Source organism: Pleuronectes platessa, chromosome 18, assembly GCF_947347685.1.
Source record: "Pleuronectes platessa chromosome 18, fPlePla1.1, whole genome shotgun sequence".
NCBI lineage: Eukaryota > Metazoa > Chordata > Actinopteri > Pleuronectiformes > Pleuronectidae > Pleuronectes > Pleuronectes platessa.
Genome location: NC_070643.1, coordinates 19,493,801 through 19,512,522, shown reverse-complemented (window position 1 = coordinate 19,512,522; position 18,722 = coordinate 19,493,801). Strand labels below are relative to the sequence as shown.

Sequence of the window (18,722 nt, the reverse complement as noted above, 5' to 3'; positions counted from 1 at the left end):
TGTTGGTTCCAGCTCCAACCCAGGTGTTGTTATGTCCAGTGCAGGGGCTTCTTCAGCTGTTGGTTCCAGCTCCAACATAGGTGTTGTTGTGTCATGTGCAGGAGCTTCTTCAGCTGTTGGTTCCAACACAGGTGTTGTTGTGTCCAGTGCAGGGGCTTCTTCACATGTTGGTTCCAGCTCCAACACAGGTGTTGTTGTGTCCAGTGCAGGGGCTTCTTCAGCTGTTGGTTCGAACTCCAACACAGGTGTTGTTGTGTCCAGTGCAGGGGCTTCTTCAGCTGTTGGTTCGAACTCCAACACAGGTGTTGTTGTGTCCAGTGCAGGGGCTTCTTCAGCTGTTGGTTCCAACTCAAACACAGGTGTTGTTGTGTCCAGTGCAGGGGCTTCTTCAGCTGTTGGTTCCAACACAGGTGTTGTTGTGTCCAGTGCAGGGGCTTCTTCAGCTGTTGGTTCCAGCTCCAACACAGGTGTTGTTGTGTCCAGTGCAGGGACTTCTTCAGCTGTTGGTTCGAACTCCAACACAGGTGTTGTTATGTCCAGTGCAGGGGCTTCTTCAGCTGTTGGTTCCAGCTCCAACACAGGTGTTGTTGTGTCATGTGCAGGAGCTTCTTCAGCTGTTGGTTCCAACACAGGTGTTGTTGTGTCCAGTGCAGGGGCTTCTTCAGCTGTTGGTTCCAACTCCAACACAGGTGTTGTTGTGTCCAGTGCAGGGGCTTCTTCAGCTGTTGGCTCCAACTCCAACACAGGTGTTGTTGTGTCCAGTGCAGGGGCTTCTTCAGCTGTTGGTTCCAACTCCAACACAGGTGTTGTTGTGTCCAGTGCAGGGGCTTCTTCAGCTGTTGGTTCCAACTCCAACACAGGTGTTGTTGTGTCCAGTGCAGGGGCTTCTTCAGCTGTTGGTTCCAGCTCCAACACAGGTGTTGTTGTGTCCAGTGCAGGGGCTTCTTCAGCTGTTGGTTCCAACTCCAACACAGGTGTTGTTGTGTCAAGTGCAGGGGCTTCTTCAGGTGTTGGTTCCAACACAGGTGTTGTTGTGTCCAGTGCAGGGGCTTCTTCAGCTGTTGGTTCCAACACAGGTGTTGTTGTGTCCAGTGCAGGGGCTTCTTTAGCTGTTGGTTCCAACTCCAACACAGGTGTCGTTATGTCCAGTGCAGGGGCTTCTTCAGCTGTTGGTTCCAACTCCAACACAGGTGTCGTTATGTCCAGTGCAGGGGCTTCTTCAGCTGTTGGTTCCAACTCCAACACAGGTGTTGTTGTGTCATGTGCAGGGGCTTCTTCAGCTGTTGGTTCGAACTCCAACACAGGTGTCGTTATGTCCAGTGCAGGGGCTTCTTCAGCTGTTGGTTCCAGCTCCAACACAGGTGTTGTTGTGTCCAGTGCAGGGGCTTCTTCAGCTGTTGGTTCCAACTCCAACACAGGTGTTGTTGTGTCAAGTGCAGGGGCTTCTTCAGGTGTTGGTTCCAACACAGGTGTTGTTGTGTCCAGTGCAGGGGCTTCTTCAGCTGTTGGTTCCAACACAGGTGTTGTTGTGTCCAGTGCAGGGGCTTCTTTAGCTGTTGGTTCCAACTCCAACACAGGTGTCGTTATGTCCAGTGCAGGGGCTTCTTCAGCTGTTGGTTCCAACTCCAACACAGGTGTCGTTATGTCCAGTGCAGGGGCTTCTTCAGCTGTTGGTTCCAACTCCAACACAGGTGTTGTTGTGTCATGTGCAGGGGCTTCTTCAGCTGTTGGTTCCAACTCCAACACAGGTGTCGTTATGTCCAGTGCAGGGGCTTCTTCAGCTGTTGGTTCCAACTCCAACACAGGTGTTGTTGTGTCATGTGCAGGAGCTTCTTCAGCTGGGTTTTGCTCAGTTGTCACTTGTATCTTCCTTCCACCATCTCCTATTTTTGCACCTTTCACACAATTGCAGGGTTTGAGTTGAATAATGTTTTTAATAAGATCAGCACTCGGGAAGTTCATGCTCAGGACCCCCAAGCAACCTTGGTTTGAGGAGCTTTTTTTATGTTGCACCACAAAGTTGACAAGCTGCTTGTTAAGTGTTTGAGCCAACGTTTTAGGCCTGCTGAGAGCTGATGCTGCAGTGTCAGTCAACACAACATGATGATCACAGAGGTGGGACTTGATATTCCTTATTTTGTCCTCCACATTGATCAGCTTCTTATTTTCGAAGAACATTGACTCCTGGTTTTCTATGCCAGGATTGAATGTGTCACTCTGGAGAAGAACAATATTCCCCCTCACCTGTTGCATGTTTGGGATCGATGACTTATTCCAAATCTTATTTCGGTTCTTGTCGATCAATTCCGTCATCAATTTTGTGGCTCTCCCCTGGTAAAGCCCATGTAATGTTACTTTAACAAGCACACTCTCACTGGTGTGGGTGTTTAAGAAGTTGAAAATAATCCTAAGTACTTCGTCTAAATGAGCATGTTGCCAAAACATCCAATGACTATCACGGATATAAAGATATTTTTGGTTCGACAACCAGAGTCCAACATGCAAATCAAAATACCGCACTCCCAAATTGAGTTGCTGGTCCAAGGTCCAAACTTGACATTTAGCAAGAGGTCCTCCGTGTAAGGATAAGCTCTCATGGGTTCCAGGTATGGAGAGAGCAGATATGAGGGTCTCATCAGGCACAGACTTCATCCAGTCCAGGTTATAAAGTCTTGGATCGATGGCTGGGTCATCGTTGAAACCTGTTCCTGAGCCCGAACAGCAGTTTATTCTGGTGGGGGAAGAAGACACAGTCATTGGAGTGTTTCGGGATTTTAACAGAGTTTCATTTATTCGTTATTAACACGCCTATAAAAAAAGAAACAATGAAAAAGAAACTTCTTTCTTTTGTTTCAATAACACAAGAATTGATTTGATAAAGCACATTCTTCTAGGGTTTTTTGAGTCATAATCATCCATGTCATGTTCAACTTACATCAAGAAAAGCCAGAAGTACTCATGGTTCTCCATAATCCGTTTGATGTCCAACCTGTTTGTCCCAGTAATGATTTGTTCAGCTGTCTCTCCGAGACGCGTTTACATTTTTGTCTCACCTATGGAACTTTTAACCGTGAACATGACTGAGACGAACAGACACTTGTCTCCCTCGTAGTCAGCTGCTGTAAAGATAGACTTTCATTTGCATGATTCTTCTCTCTAATCTAATGTTTTGAATGAGAGTGAGAGGGAGTGACACATGTGCAGGTAGGGATACTACAACTGCATATGACCAAAAGTTTAATAAATACATAAGCTTGTTGGATGTGGAGTCATTTCACTTGTTTTCAAAACTTAACCTTTTCTGTCCTTTCTGGTTTTATTATTACTGTGTTCTATCCTGACCAGGCCCCGATCCCATCACATCAAACCCCTTTGGGATGAATTACAAAGAGTCAGGCCTCAACTCCCAAAATCAGTACCTAACTTCGCTCGTCCTCTTCTGGCTGATACCTGCAGTCATGTTAGAGTCATGCAGAGACTGTTGTGATATGTTTAATAATCATAAATAGGTGTATGGGTTAGGTTTGCAGACAATTCCATCAGGCATCCACATATTTGTCTTTTTCCACATGTAAAATACTCCTGTGCAGCTTTCCTCTCTGTGGTTGGTTGATCCGTGCTGTGACGCCATCCTTATCCTCCAATAAGCTCGTGCCTGGCCTCTGCTGATCCTCTTCCTGACCACCTGTTGCCTCTTAGGGCGAAAGGTTATCTGCAGATCCACGATCAGATAAGACGTTTACATGTGCAGCTTTGTTACAAGTGGTATTTCACAACAGGAACAACCAGATAATGATAAATAGCGAGAGTGCTTTTGATCTGCAAGAGGCTCAACTGCTTCTGACACCCACGTCTGCACCGGGCTTTTTTTGTTTTGCCCCGGAGCTAATCCCGTCTTTGTCTTTGCAAGATGTCAGTGAGAACTCTCCCCCTGGTTTTCATTAATCTCGGTGGGGAGATGATTTACATACTGGACCAACGCCTGCGAGCGCCCAACACGTCTGATGACAATTCAGAGAAAGGTAGAGGTAGATAGAGGCCTGACAGGCTTGGTAGAGGTGTACGTGTTTCACTCCCACTCATCCCTCCCCCTGACAAGCTGTAGCAGTCAGATGTTAGCTCATAAACCCAGCATGTGCATCTCATATTTCCATTGCACAAAATGTCTCTTGTTTCTTCTCTTGCAGGAGTGTGGTCAGAAAATGACAGAAAAAGAGGTATAGACACCGCACATCAGTATATTGTTGTTCATTCAGCTCGGTGTGCTGCTGGGGTTTCTACTTTTAGTTGTTGGTCATGAAGTGTAGAAATAGTCTCGGTACAACCTTTATATCACAGTATAATTATGATGTGTGCATACACGGTACTAGTGTAAGAAAACAAGACGACAAGGGGACAAGGGAAATAAAAAATTGGTATTTTAGAGGAAAGAAGACAGATTTTCTAATGTTGTAATTTGCCCAAACCTCAGCAACTTAAAGGAGTGAAGGTAAAGTAAGTCTAAGTTTAAGGAAAGGATATTTGACAAGGCCGGATCAACAAAGCTCCATCTTCAGCAGCAACTGGCATTTTGTTAGCACCTGGAACTACACAGTTAAATACAAGCTGTGTTGCTACCGTGGTGCTTATGCATTTCACATATATTAGTAACTTCATTCATAGATTCAATAAATCGGTGAGGAACAGCAAACCTAGCTAAATCAATATAGTATAAGAATAGAAGATTGTCTAAAGTCACAGAGCAGTATCTACAATTAATTAGGATTTAATCAACCTAAAAAGTTATAAAGACTTTATGATCTATTTTGACAGGCAGCCATTTTCCTACTTTTTCTTACGTCTACAGCAATATTTAAAATTTACAATAAAATAAAAGCTCCAATAGTTATAATGACCCAGAATAACCACTTTGCTTCTCTGTTCCTTCTCCTGTTGGAAGTTCTGAATGACATCGTGGGAACCCTTTTTAGTAAAGCATTTATCGATGAGCTTCTCAAACCTCAGCAGCTGTATTCTCATAGGACACTGAAAACTGTGCTGACCCGCTTAGCACACGCCTCCATCATGAGGTTAAACCCCGCCAGCATGGACAGGGTACGTACTGGAAACCAGATCAGGGCTGTTCTAGGACTTTCTGAGGCAAAATCATCACAAGTCTTTAAATTCTCAGAAAATCGTGTGGTTTAGCAGTGCAATAATTAAATTTTCAACAATATGTGTACGTTTTGTGTATAAGATTTTGCTTTAAATTCGACAGGTCCAGACTCAATCCTCACTTTTATGACTTAATTCTGACTTGAATGCTGCTCTGAACTCTACACAACCCTGATTCTAGATACTGCAGTGATGCATTTTCATCGGTGCATAAACGTCTTTGTCCTTTTTCATTCCCTCCTGCAGCTTTACGAGCTGATGGTTATGGCATTCAAATACCAAGTGTTCCTCTGTCCACGGCCCAAAGACTTGCTGCTGATCTCCTACAACCACATAGACACCATCAGGGAGATGGTGAAAGACACTCCTGTGGTCGTAAACCAAGTGGACGAGTCGCATAGGAAGATAATTGAGGTGCCACTGTCTTTCGTTTCCCTCCAGTGTTCTTGTAGTTTACAGAGTCTGTACAAATAGCTTGACATAGTGTCTGGATTCCAGATGCCGACGGGCCTTTCTGTTCACAGCAGATGTTATTGTAAGAAAGCAGCAGGTGTCACTGACAAAGTCTAAAGTGTAAGTACAACCTGACATGTGTGACAGACAGCCAGAATGACAAATTGCAGAATTCTGAACCTATGCACCTTAGCGGAATTCAGCCGTCAGTCATGATATAATTAACAACTGTGCTTAACGTACAGGGACATGTTAAGTGTCTGCCGTTGTGAATGCTCCCTGTGTAACCTGTTCTCCTTCTGCTCGGTGCAGGTTTACTCTTCATTATCAGAAGGTGAATTCCAGCTTCTCAGACAAACTCTGCTCATATTCTTTCAAGACATGCATGTTCGCGTGAGTCCTCTGTCGTCACCTCATCAGCCCATTTCCAGTGAAATATAAATATAACAATTTCCTTTTTCCCCAATCTGCACTTTTTAAAAAATCTTTTCTTCTCAGGTGTCACTTTTCCTCAAGATGAAAGCCCAGAATCCCAACGGACGCTTTGCCCTGTCGACCTCAGGTCCAGTGCCTCATGGGGTAGATGTCCCAGGGTTAATTAGGTGGGCAGACAAAAACTAATAATCAATTTCAGACTCTTATGCATGTGAAAATGTATGTGTTGGATATACCACAACGTTTTTTTGCCCAAGTTTCAAAGGATGAATCAATAATTGGAGCATCCAGCACAACTCAAAGAGCACAGTTGACGTGTCTTAATCATAAAAGCTCTTGTATTGATTCTCTTAGCGATCATAAGACATATCTCCATATTCCAGAGGGTCATCATCCTCTTGCTTCTGCAGGACGTTCGACTCCAAGGGACGAGAAGGTCGACGAGGCGAGTTCCCCACTGGAGGAAGTTACACCAGCGCCGTCAGAGAGGGATGTTTCGAGCTGCACGGGGACAGAGTCATCAGCCTGGGCCTGAACATGTATGTAGCGTGTGCATCCTTTAACAACACGTGTAACAGCACACGTATGAACTAAACCACATCACGTGTTTAATGGATTCACAGCTACACGGTGAACCATCCAGAGGAGACACACACATCCAAGGCTCCCTCTGTCCAGGTAGTGATGTGCAGACATTTATTAATTTCCTCTTGTGTTTATTTGGCTTTTGTTTGTTGCATCATCTCCAGCACACTTTCAGGTTGAGTGTTTTCTTTCTGTTCTCTTCTAACCGTGCTGCACATCGCGCTGCAGACGAACAACACTCCCAACCTGCTGGCCAAGGAGGAGCTGAACCTGCTGGCTCGTCTGATGGGCAGCGTGAAGGCTGAGAACAAGCCCAGAGCGGAGACCGGCTTCAGGATCAACCTGTTCACCACCGACGAAGAGGAGGAGGAGGCGTGAGTCTTCGTCTTTGCTCGTTCTCCATGCAGTTGATTTTAATTTCCTACATATATGGTTTTTATTCTGGGTTAACAGGGGGGATATCAGTGAAGCGGAGGAGTCCATGTTTGGAGTCATCAATATTCAAGCGATGAAGGTGATATAACACTGCAATCATCTTAGTTATCTACTGTTTTTAAAAGCCTAATAAAACATATATGAAACAGTCTTATCAATGTGTGATGACTGATCTGATATATCTGTTTGTTGTGGTTCAGGATGAACAGGCTGCCTCTGAGCTGGCTCTCATCGCCGGACAGTTCACGGAACCAGAACAACCTGAGACCCTCGGCTGCAGCAAAGGAGACGACCTGCTGGCCATGATGGACGACCTCTGAGATGAACCGTCACTGGCTGATCTCCATCACTGGTGTCACTGGTGTCACTGATGACGTTTGAATGAGATTCATTATTTTGACTTTAAGGCCTAAACGACTGATGCCAACTCGATGCATCTCGGCTACAATTGCATTTTGTGTTTATATCAATATCACCAAGAACCGTGAGCTTGTGTTTAATCTGTATAATATGTATTTGTTACATTAGTCGACACACTGTGGTTTCACACACACTTTAATACATTTATTGTTAGACATATTAATATCTTTGATTATTTATTGTAATTGTACGTTTCCCATAAAGCATATATTTATATTTTTATGATTGTTTGTCGTCGTTTTTCCACAAAATACACACACACAATAGTGTCAACAGAGTTATCTCAAAGTATAAATATGTGGCAGACTCATATACAGTGGTACTGAACAGATTGATTTAATAAGAAATGTTTTAAATAAAAGATTACATTTATTTAAATGATTGTTGTTGTTGTTATTATCATTTAATTGAAGGAAATAGTAAACATATAATACTCGGTATGTGTATCTGGTTGTCTTCTGGAGCAGCCTGCAGAGGGCGCTGTTGTTTTGTGTGTGTGTGCGTATGGGCAAAGACGTCATCACGCTGCCGTTTCCTCGGTGACGGCGGTGCTAACGCGGAAATAACAACGTGTTCAAAACTTTGCGCAGTTTTGTCTCCTGACGCTGGAGTTTACGCACGAATCAGCGCGTTAAGTGACGCAGGTGAGCGATTCACAGAGACACGTGAGCGGGACAGTTCGATATTTAGCTTCCGGACGCTCTGGCTCCATGTAGCCGCTGCTAGCAGCTAACAGAGAAGCTAACAGAGAAGCTAACAGAGAAGCTAACAGAGAAGCTAACTCCAGCAGACACAGGCAGACGTGCACAGGTTTGATTCCGTCAGTTTAAGTAGGGGGGGGGCTCATCAGACACATTCCCCCTGGACCACAGGACTTTTGTCTTTAACAGCTTCCATCAGATGTTGTTTACACCTCAGACATGTAGGACAGATGTGTCCTCAATCAATCAAACAATCAATCACTCAATCAATCAATTAACATTTATTTATTAAGCCCACATATTCACAACCCTATAAAAGAGTAAAACTACCAAAAACACCATAACAACTGGGATCCTCCATTTTAAGAATAATCATAATGTAAATAAATCATATTTTTTATGTCATGTGATCCACTGACTCCAAACCAGTGCTTTATTGTATTATTATCATTATTTAATAACAGCTTCCATTAGAAATGGATTTAGACGTATAGCACAGATGTGTCATCTATTTAATAAGAATATTAATAATCCAAACCAGTGCTGAATTGTGTTGTTAACTTTGTATTTCTTTAATTTTAGGGAATGTTATTTGTGTAACTAGCTAGTAACTATTGAAATCATCCGTGTTGATATTTACATTGTGTGAAATGTGTTAAAATGTGTTTTAATTGTTAATAGTATTCCTGGTTTCCTCTGGAGGTGAATCACATGGTCTAAGCTGACTTCCTGTTGTCCTGCAGGTTTCCCTGACGCCCAGACATCATCATCTTCATCATCTTCTTCATCTTCTTCATCTTCTTCATCTTCACCTCATGGAGCCGGAGCCGGAGGAAGCTGAATCCTCGCCCTCTCGCGTAGGCCAAACCGAGGTCGTCAACTCAATCCGTGAGCGTTCCATCGCAGAGAACAGCATGGTGGTCCTGCTGCAGGGCCTCCAGGGCGAGGTGACCACCGTGGACATGAGGAACGAGAGCACAGCGCGGGGACGCCTGGTCAACGTGGACGCCTACATGAACGTGCGACTGGAGGAGGTGTTGTACCGGGACCGGCGCGGTCAACTCACACAGCTGCAGGACCTGTTCGTCACGGGCAGGAACGTCCGCTACGTGCACATCCCAGACCACGTGGACATCATGAAGACGATACAGAGTCAGCTGACCAAGATCCACAGGGTGCGCAACTTCGGAGGTGAAGGAGGAGGCAAGAAGGAGTTTGCCAAGAAAAAGAAATAGACGAAACCTCTGCAGGGTTAAGAGAAGAGAGATACGTGGAGGTTACAGGTGGTTCTTTGTGTTTTCCAGATTTGAGTCCACACATCAATCGGTTTTTCTAACTTTTATTTAATGTTTTGTTGTGAAATTGGGGATTTGTTCACCTCCTCAGATCCTTAAAGCCTTAAAATGAAACAATCTGACAAAGAGAACAAACCTCATTATGGTACAACTGCTCCCAAAGTGTATATTAATGTCATGCTGCTTTTCCAGGTGCAGGTCAGGTTAAGTTAAGTTTTATTTCTCATTAGGAATCCTCTTTAGGCTATATACAGCCAGGAGGGACACAAAAGTGACATTATACTTAACAATTTCAAGCGATATCCTCTCATACTTTAAAGGATGTCGCTGAAACAGGTGTTAAACTTAGTTATGTTATATTTAAAATTCTTAAATTTAAAACCTGATCATATGACAATGTACAGTTTGAGTTGAACTTTGTTTTTTTATTTTGGTGATTATGTCTCATTGGTCATTTACCTACAGACAGTTGTTTTGACATTGTAAATAAAGATGCTCATCAATCGATCAATCAAGTCGAAATTGGGTGAAATCATTATTAAAATTGAAAAATGTTAGTTTTTTTCTACCAGAAAAATGTAGCTCAATACAATACAACTTCTATCAATTATCTTTACAGCAGAGAGACATGTTAGAATGTGGACAGGTCACATATCCCAGGCCCGACATGGGGACAAACAACCATCACACTCACATTCCTGCATATAGCTGCTGTATCAAATTCAAATGGAACATATAACAATAACCAGTGAGTGCGGGTGTGGCTCAGTGTGTGTTTGCTGTTGAGTCATCCTTCCCTGCAGCACAATGCTCCTCTGTCTGTTTGTCTGCGAAAATAAAACTTAACAACTGCCCACATGCAGGAAAACACTCGTCACTATCAATAATCATATAACACTACCGTTGCTGTGGAGGGAAAAACACAAGCTGTCATGTTTACCACAGCCCCCCCCCCCCCGCCACACACAAACATGTCTGCTGCACTGAGCTGTCACTCTCTCCTGTGACCTGTGGCCGGACAGGTTGGGGCCAATGGGAACCAGTAGAGCCGGTGAAAGGAAGAGAGTGTTTCGCTTGGAAACTGCCGCCCCAGTGTTCTCCCAATGCACAAGTACGATTGGGAATTTGAGGAATTTGCAGAAAGGGGGCATGTTATTCCTACGCTGTGTCAGGAAGAGGACAGGCCTGACATAACACGGGCGGAGGCAGCTGGGGCGGATAAACCCTCCAGTGATGGGCGTCCACTCAGCGGCTGTATCATTTCAACTGAGTGAAGGACTGTGTTAAATTGAGAGGAGCACGGACACAGGAATTTCCCTTTGGCACTTGGATCATTGTTTTGGCCTCAGTGTGTTTTTTGGGACATATATTTTTTTTACCCTAACCAGCGTTGAGAGCGTCTCAATGACAACAGCCCACATAATGACTGCTTACTGGTTTGCTAAAAACACCAGCGAGCGCCACATCAACACGAGATGAACTCAGAATAGCACTTTACAGACACTCGACCGCATAAACAACTCTCTGACAATACACAGCACAGACTGGTTTGGTGTCACAGACTCCACCAGTGGTCGGAGAGGCAGTCACATCGTTTACTGCAACTAGCAATTTAAAGAAAGTCCCGCCTTGGAGGAAAAAGAACGGAAGTAGCAGCAGAATAAAGTAACTGATCTATTAAAAAGTAGAAATAAATTATAATAAAGTAATATCTTGTTTTCTGCATCCCTCCACTAGTTTCTAGGTAATCTCTCCTGTGAATTTGACTTAATCCTGCTAGATAACTAACAGACAAATAACTGTTTAAGACCACTAGTTTGATTTTAGGACATTGTATTTTATGAGCCTTACGTTTTTGATGTAAACATTTTATGAGAAAAAGGAAGTAAATACTGATGTGAGGTAAACAAATAAAAGCTGTGACAACACCATTACAACTAAACTGAAGATGTTATTTAAGTAAAAGTACGAATCATGAGCAGAATGTACTGAAAAAAAAAGTTTAAAGTACGTAATGAAGAAATTAGAGTGTTTTATTATACCATTAGATTATTAATGTCTGTGTTATAATAAAGTTTCAGTAGTAGTGTGCAAGTAACTCAGTTTTAGTGAGTAACTGTACTTTGAAACTCCCAGCCACACTCGCTTTAGAGCTGATTTTACTAGAAGTATACCTGGAAGTACTTTAGTAAATGTACTTAATTACTTTCCCCTGAACAACAGCACCTGCTGGTCTGTAAACAGGAAGTCAAACTGTTGCTCTTTTCTCTCCCTTGACACTGAGATTAAAATACAAAGAGTCCAATTAACCCACGAGCCCCCCCCCCCGCACCACTGCCCCGTGCCAATGGCAGCCGAAGAGCTATTTCCTGCTCCACCCTCTTGGATTAACAGTGAACAGACCTTAGTGTGGTGACCCCCCCCCCTCAGTCCTGAGGCTCAAATCTCCAGCAAGTCCACTTTAACAGGATTTCTATAAAAGTGGAGAGTCCAGTGTGGTTGTGGCTTTTATTCTGGAGTCCGTTTAATTTTATCTCCACAGGAAAAGGAAACGCTTCCTGCTCAACATTAGTGTGAGAGTGTTTCAGGCTGGTCCTCCTCCCTCGGAGGGATGAGAGGGATCCCAGTGTGGAGCTGCTCTCTCTCTCTCTCTCTCTCTCTCTCTCTCCCTCCCTCTCTGCTCCAGCAGCATTATTCTGTCTCTAACTCTCAGTGACCAACAGCCTCTCACTGCTTCTCTCCTCTGAGACATGGAATCTTATAGAAAGGGCGGCTGACAGACCTGAGGCCAGCTCCATAAAGTCTTGGTTCTTCACTGGAAACTTTGTGCTGGTCAAGCCGAGCAGCTCCATCAGCAACGCGGAGGTGAGTGATGCTCTGATTTCAGATGATGTCATCTTAAAATATGTTTAATTTAAAATCTAAATCAAGCTTTTGTTGAATATTAAAATGTACTTTCTGTAAAGAGACTTGTCTCTCAGACCTTTTCACACCTTGAAGCTGTAAACTGGTTTATTGGGACTTGCAGCGTGTTCTTTAAAAACCACAGTAGCTACAACATGCAACGAAAAAAGAAAAATCATCAACTCTTTGACTATAAATAAGGAAACCTGAGAGTCTCTGGTGTGTTTGAAGACTTTCTCGAGCCCCCACCCTGCAGAGGCAAGTGCCAGTGACAGCATCTTCCTCTGTGAGAGACCTGCACCGCTCACTACTGTAAAATAATGTCTTTATTTTCCAGCGGGGCTCAGGTTTCATCTTCTGACTTAAATAGGATTATCTGAGCAGGAAACGTGGGAGGCTGGAACAGGGAATGTGTTTTACGGGGTCACATAAACAGCTTCAGCCGCTGGGGCTTTGCATGTGTGTAGTTAAGTCGAGAAGTTATTGGACTTGTCTGGAAATGAGAGGTGTTAAATCTGTCTGCCCCGAGTCTGCGGCTGCATAAAAACTGACATTTGTCTGCCTCGGATACTTGTGTTGTGCGTCCGGCTCGGATGAACTTCACTGCACAATGTGTCTGTCGTTAATAAATCTGTGGAGTTGGAGCAAAGTTGTTCTCTGAGTAGGAAAACAGAGTGTGTGCCGTAAACTTCAATTCGGTAAAATACCTGTGAGTTGCATCGTAAAGAAGTAGAATGAGCCTCAAAGGGGCAGACACCTCCACCAGGATCACCCTCAGGAATTACATCTGTGACATCTGGATTTTTATTTGGATTTAATATACCTGATTGCAACCCTAACCCTGATCAACCCACCAACCCAGCAACCAATCAAACCATCCAAACCATCCAAACCAACCCAGCAACCATCCAAACCATCCAAACCAACCAAACAAACCAATCAAACCAACCAAACCAACCCAGCAACCAATCAAACCAATCAAACCAATCAAACCATCCAAACCAACCCAGCAACCAATCAAACCATCCAAACCAATCAAACCATCCAAACCAACCCAGCAACCAATCAAACCATCCAAACCAACCCAGCAACCAATCAAACCAACCAAACCAACCCAGCTACCAATCAAACCAATCAAACCAATCAAACCATCCAAACCAACCCAGCAACCAATCAAACCAACCAAACCAACCCAGCAACCAATCAAACCAATCAAACCAATCAAACCATCCAAACCAACCAACCAAACCAATCAAACCATCCAAACCAACCAATCAAACCATCCAAACCAACCCAGCAACCAACCAAACCAACCATCCACCAAACAACCGATCAAGAACCAGTGTGGCTTTTGGGGAAATGCAGGATCTAAAATCCCCATCAGCCATTTCCTGTTAAACGATCAGGACAGACAAACTGCTTCATGAGATATTTTTGGCACAAAACCATCATTTAACGGCAACTTGTTGTTTTTTATACTTTGATTTCAAACAAATAAGATATCACCTGTAAATCACTGATCCGAGGAGCGAAGGTGGAGAATAAACATTTTTCCCGGAACGTCAAACTATTCCTATAAATTACAGACAAAAAAACCCCCGACTTGATTACAGGTTGATATCTGCAGTGTGATAACTGGTCCCAGTTTGATAAACCGTCTGAACCACTGGGTGTAAAAAAAACGCAGTCTTTAATTAGAAACAAACATTGTTTGGCTTTACACTGAAAACTAAATTGCTCACTTATGTAGTTAAGGTCTGGGGGCAGCAAATTGAGGGCGCAGATGGAGTCATGCTTCTTCCCATGATTCAGTGGATCTGGAGTCAGACACCAAAGGGACCACCAGCGTAATTAGCCTTTTTTTTTTTTTTTAAGTGTTCAGGGTCTGCCAGGAGTCACCAGGATAAAGATCAGGGTGGGAGAGAGGAGAGAGAGAGAGAGAGAGAGAGAGAGAGAGAGAGAGAGAGAGAGACCTCACCCCCCCCCCAGTGGCGGCGAGTGGAGCTGGCCAGGGTCTCGTTCTCCCCGGGGAGAAAGCAACAGAAAGAAAAACATTCGGCTCCCACGCACACTGTTGTTGTAATGACAGGGAATGTGAGGGGAGGGGGGGGGGGGGGATATCAGTCATCATGTTTACATCAAGCTTTACTGTAACCGTGGGACCATCTGTGACAGGGACTCAGACCAATCCCCCCCCCCCCCCCCAACACCACCACCACCACCAGCACATCCGTCCAATCCAACCACTAAAGTTTCACTTCATTTGAAATACTGCCGTTCCAATGAGGCCCGTGTGGATTGAGTTGGTCCTAATTAAGAATTCCCAGCAACTAATGTATTGGGTGCACGTTTGACATTCATTATTCCCAGAGGATGCATGCTTAAGACTTTTAATTGGTTCCCGTGCATTATCTGTTTATAAAGGCTGAAGTAGACTCCCGGTCTAGAGAGTCAAGCCAATGCGTAAGTGCCTCAAGCCGGTATTCTCTTGAATGACCAACAGGGGGCGACCCTATGTCAAACCGAATCCAATCAACTGCTACCGGGGGACCTCCTCCCTCTCAGCTTGGGGGCCCAGAGGCTCCACCCGGCTGCCCAGCGCTTCATTAAATGACCTTAAGTTCAGAACATTCCCACCAGCATCTACTGGGATTTGTGTTTACGCCACATTCAGGTCGTATCAGATTTACCGTAATCACCCGTTTCCCTCTTGTAAATATCCAACATCCAAATCTTCATGATAACTGTTTTTTCCGATCCATGTTTTGAATGTGCAGAAGTGACGTAAAACAATAAAAGCATTAGTGTAAATGAGCAAACATTAGCATGCTAACAATGCTAACAACAGTCCAACCAATATCTTCTATGTGCACTCTTTGTATACATTGTTTATATTATTGCTATTCTTTATATTTCCTTGTGTTTATATTGCATATTTCCATATTTATTTATTTATTTACCAATGTTTCTTATCTTTACTTTGGCCTCTGCTGCTGTAAGAACTTTCCCAGAGGATTCTCTTATCTTCACGTTTGTCAAACTACGTCTCAGCCAATTAAACTGTTACAGACATTAAAATGTTTTCCTTAGATTTAATAGTTATTTAATCTGTTTAAGCCGTTTCACCACCGTCCAACAACTACTTCAAATTTTTACCAGCTGCTGCTCTGCCTCTTTATTATCACACATTTTTAAAATCTGCATTTGTCTTATTTATACACGATCTCTGTATGACTTTCTAAAGAGACATCCTTTCTTTTTATAATAATTGTCAGCTTCGATCTCTTAAAAACATCTGTGGACACAAACATCCGTTCATTGATTTAAATAGTAAACAATATAAACAATTGGAAATTAAACCGAAACGATAATATACTTTTTTTGAGAACTGGCCCTTTATTTATAATGTTTGGAGTCTTTCCCTGTGGACATGAAACTTAAAGCAACTTTTTCTTGTAATTTTCTCTGGGAAAGAAAAAAGAAAAAAGGTCCCAGTTCCTTGAGACCGGAAGAAAGAGCCTCCTCAGGCCCTGATGTCATAAACATATAAACATCCCTCTCAGACGGAGAGGGCCTCGCACGGCTGTCCTCACCACAGGCCCGACTGTAAAACACAATGTCCCCCTCGTCTGACCTCTGACACGGCTTTAAATCACAGGAATGGAGGGCGGAGCCTCGGACAAACGTTTTCCCAGGTTCTTGGTTGAGCTCATGTCTTCCACTGTGGCTGCACACGTGACTCCTATTTGCTCCTTGTTAAAGAAAAGGAGATTTGAACTTGTGTTTGTTCCGTGGCAGGAGCTGCTGCTGCAGGAGTTCAGTGGGAGAAGAGCTGGAGATGGTGGAGAGCTGAACCCACAGTGACCCGGGATGGAGCCTGTGCAGAGGGACATGGAGCTGCTCAGTAACAGCATGGCCACCTACGCTCACATCAAAGGTAAAACAGAGGCAGATCCAGGGGTGGGGCCAAGGGGGGGACGGTCCCCAGCTGAAATTTAAAATCTGCACTTGGAGTAAATGTTTCCAGATCTGTTTACGTCGTCTTCTTGCTGATTGCGTTGTGCTCCCTCGCCCACGCAGCCAACCCCGAGAGCTTCGCCCTCTACTTCATGATGGGCGTCTGTTTCGGCCTGCTCATGGCGCTCTGCCTCCTGGTGGCCGGCATCACCTGCAGGACTCGCCGCAGACGCAAATCCCCTCCTTCGCCCGAGAGGAGACAGCTGAAGGAGTCCAGCGGGGAGGAGGACGAGGAGGACGAGGAGGACGAGGACGAGAGCATCGCAGGCGAGGAGGCAGAGATCCCCAGAGGGACAGTGGGGCCCATGAGTGACCGCAGCAGCCAGTCCACCGGAACCCTGAGGAGCGTGAACGTGTTCGCCTCGGCCGAGGAGCTGGAGAAGGCCCGGCGCCTGGAGGAGAGGGAGCGGATCGTCAGGGAGATCTGGAGGAACGGTCAGCCGGACATCCTGGTCACCGGGACGGGGACGCTGGGACGAGTCCATTACCACTAACACACTTTGACTGTGTCGAGAAAAAGACACCTGACAGACTGCGAAGGTCAAAGGTCAGGGGGACTTGTTACCTCATCTTTTACCATTCAGAAGGAGGGGTCTTACAAAGGAATGTGTTGAGTTGCATTGTGGGAATTGTAGGGTCAAGTGGTAATGGGTCATTCCATCCAGAGAAAAGGAAGAGTCACAGTAAAAAGCAACAGATTATTCACTTCAGAGACGAGCAGTGACCAAAACAATCAACAGGAAGTCAACAAAAATAAACATATCTCAAATATGTGAAAACCATCAAAATAAACTCTGACCACACATCTGTGAAGTTCAGGACTCACAAACAGACAAAGGACCAATCCACAGTGTCACTGAAAACTTATAATAGTTACTTTGTGGGGACGTGGGAAGAAGAGGAGGAGGAGTTTAAAAAGTCTTCTATCAATCAGAGTGCGAGGAAACTAATGTTTTAAGTTCAGGTTCATTCAAACATTCAAGATTAATAAATCTTAAGACTGACTCAGTCTTAACCACCAGACTCAGTGTATTTTCTCCTCTTGTGATTGTTATTGTAAATTTGTTTGTTTTATATTTCTTGCGACATAAATACAATTTTTTTATGTATTTGTCTTCATCTGTATTTTATCTATATAATGTGAATAATAAAATAATTTAACCACTTTTTGAACTGATAACAGGACACATGTTCATCACTGTCATTATTAAATTTAGAAATTTCATCAACTCTTTTAAGGATCCTTTAACCTACAAACCATTTTCAGTAATGGGCAATTATCTGTTTCAAAAAAGGAAAGATTTGATTTGCAGCTCTGGAGTCAGAGGCAGTTTCACGGTGGCCTGACATTCAAGGATCCTCACAGAAAGCCTTTAGTCTTTTTCCATCATCTACATCAGAGGTCTTCAACAGGGGGTCCGCGACCCCTAGGGAGTCCGTGGAGGTACTGCAGGGGGGTCGTGAAATGTTTGGTTGATTAGACAATTTTTAATATTTTTTATAATTTTTGATTTACTTTCTAACCAGCTTTTTCCCACAAATTTAAATGTGTTTAAATACACATTAACATGCATCCGGCATATTGAGAGGCTGATTTGACCCTCTGCCTGACAACCTCCATCAGTCCAAGGTTAGATAAGTTGTGTGCTACCCATCAGGGTCAGACATCTCACTGATGTGGGAGTATGTGTGGCATCCACAGATTGCTTGAGGATTCACTGTCTCTTCTGCATGTATGTTTAAAATAAAAACATGAATCTGTGAATTACTTTAATAGCTCAGTGTTGTATGCAAGATGGATGTTTATAAATGGCAGTGGCATGGCCACCCTGTATCGTGCACATGTTTAAATTAAAAACATGAATATATGCACCTGTGTAATATTTGACTGGCTTAGTATTGAATGCGCAATGACAGGGTAGCTATTTTTATATATGGCATTAGGCCCAGTTTAATATAAAAAACAATTTTATACAATATATATAGTAGGGGGTCCCTGCTCCATCTCTCCACCGGTTTGGGGGTCCTTGGCCTGAAAAACGTTGAAGACCCCTGGTATAAAGTATTAGAATAAATGTAGTTTTCACATTTACCACCAGGTGGCAGTATGCGTCTGTAAAAATCCCTGTTTCTCTCCAGCGTCTTCACCTGGAGGTCGAACACTGGGTCCAGTGTCACTCTGACAGGGACTTTGGATTTAACAGTAAAAGACAGATTGTTGTTAAGAGGAGGAATCGAACCTGATTGACAGTCTGGATAAATCTTAATTAGGCAGCAGAGGAAAGAACCGTAACGAGTAATGAACCGGATTCGACAGGAATGG

The 18,722-nt window shown here is 43.8% G+C and overlaps 4 protein-coding genes across 4 annotated transcripts; 3 read left to right on the top strand and 1 right to left on the bottom strand.

Annotated features, from left to right (window-relative positions):
- Window positions 1–1,583: 1,583 nt before the first annotated feature.
- LOC128461431 (1-phosphatidylinositol phosphodiesterase) lies at window positions 1,584–3,109 on the bottom strand. The gene is made up of 3 exons (XM_053446356.1): window positions 2,936–3,109; window positions 1,861–2,731; window positions 1,584–1,610 (listed from the first exon to the last, which is right to left on the bottom strand). The coding sequence occupies exons 1-3, from the start codon at window positions 2,968–2,970 to the stop codon at window positions 1,584–1,586; spliced, it is 933 nt and encodes a 310-aa protein (XP_053302331.1). The 5' UTR covers window positions 2,971–3,109.
- A 683-nt stretch (window positions 3,110–3,792) lies between these two features.
- oscp1a (organic solute carrier partner 1a) lies at window positions 3,793–7,382 on the top strand. The gene is given in 12 exon segments (XM_053447244.1): window positions 3,793–3,906; window positions 3,908–4,022; window positions 4,188–4,217; window positions 4,940–5,094; window positions 5,401–5,568; window positions 5,920–6,000; window positions 6,106–6,209; window positions 6,453–6,581; window positions 6,666–6,720; window positions 6,856–7,001; window positions 7,081–7,141; window positions 7,263–7,382. Coding segments are annotated over 12 exon segments (1,278 nt in total).
- Window positions 7,383–8,005: 623 nt separating this feature from the next.
- On the top strand, window positions 8,006–9,983 carry lsm10 (LSM10, U7 small nuclear RNA associated). Its single transcript, XM_053447245.1, has 2 exons — window positions 8,006–8,126; window positions 8,927–9,983. The coding sequence occupies exon 2, from the start codon at window positions 8,999–9,001 to the stop codon at window positions 9,416–9,418; it is 420 nt and encodes a 139-aa protein (XP_053303220.1). The 5' UTR covers window positions 8,006–8,126; window positions 8,927–8,998; the 3' UTR covers window positions 9,419–9,983.
- Window positions 9,984–11,890: 1,907 nt separating this feature from the next.
- On the top strand, window positions 11,891–18,268 carry eva1bb (eva-1 homolog Bb (C. elegans)). Its single transcript, XM_053447243.1, has 3 exons — window positions 11,891–12,343; window positions 16,181–16,319; window positions 16,463–18,268. The coding sequence occupies exons 2-3, from the start codon at window positions 16,253–16,255 to the stop codon at window positions 16,891–16,893; spliced, it is 498 nt and encodes a 165-aa protein (XP_053303218.1). The 5' UTR covers window positions 11,891–12,343; window positions 16,181–16,252; the 3' UTR covers window positions 16,894–18,268.
- The last annotated feature ends 454 nt before the right edge of the window (window positions 18,269–18,722 follow it).

Coding starts and splice junctions, on each gene's coding strand:
- LOC128461431 (XM_053446356.1), bottom strand. CDS start 2,970: ATGGAGAACCATGAGTACTTCTGGCTTTTCTTGAT. Junction 2,732..2,935: donor TACTTCTGGCTTTTCTTGAT/GTAAGTTGAACA, acceptor TTCCCCCACCAG/AATAAACTGCTGTTCGGGCT. Junction 1,611..1,860: donor ATGGTGGAAGGAAGATACAA/GTGACAACTGAG, acceptor TGGAACCAACAG/CTGAAGAAGCCCCTGCACTG.
- lsm10 (XM_053447245.1), top strand. CDS start 8,999: ATGGAGCCGGAGCCGGAGGAAGCTGAATCCTCGCCCTCTCGCGTAGGC.
- eva1bb (XM_053447243.1), top strand. CDS start 16,253: ATGGAGCCTGTGCAGAGGGACATGGAGCTGCTCAGTAACAGCATGGCC. Junction 16,320..16,462: donor CACCTACGCTCACATCAAAG/GTAAAACAGAGG, acceptor TCGCCCACGCAG/CCAACCCCGAGAGCTTCGCC.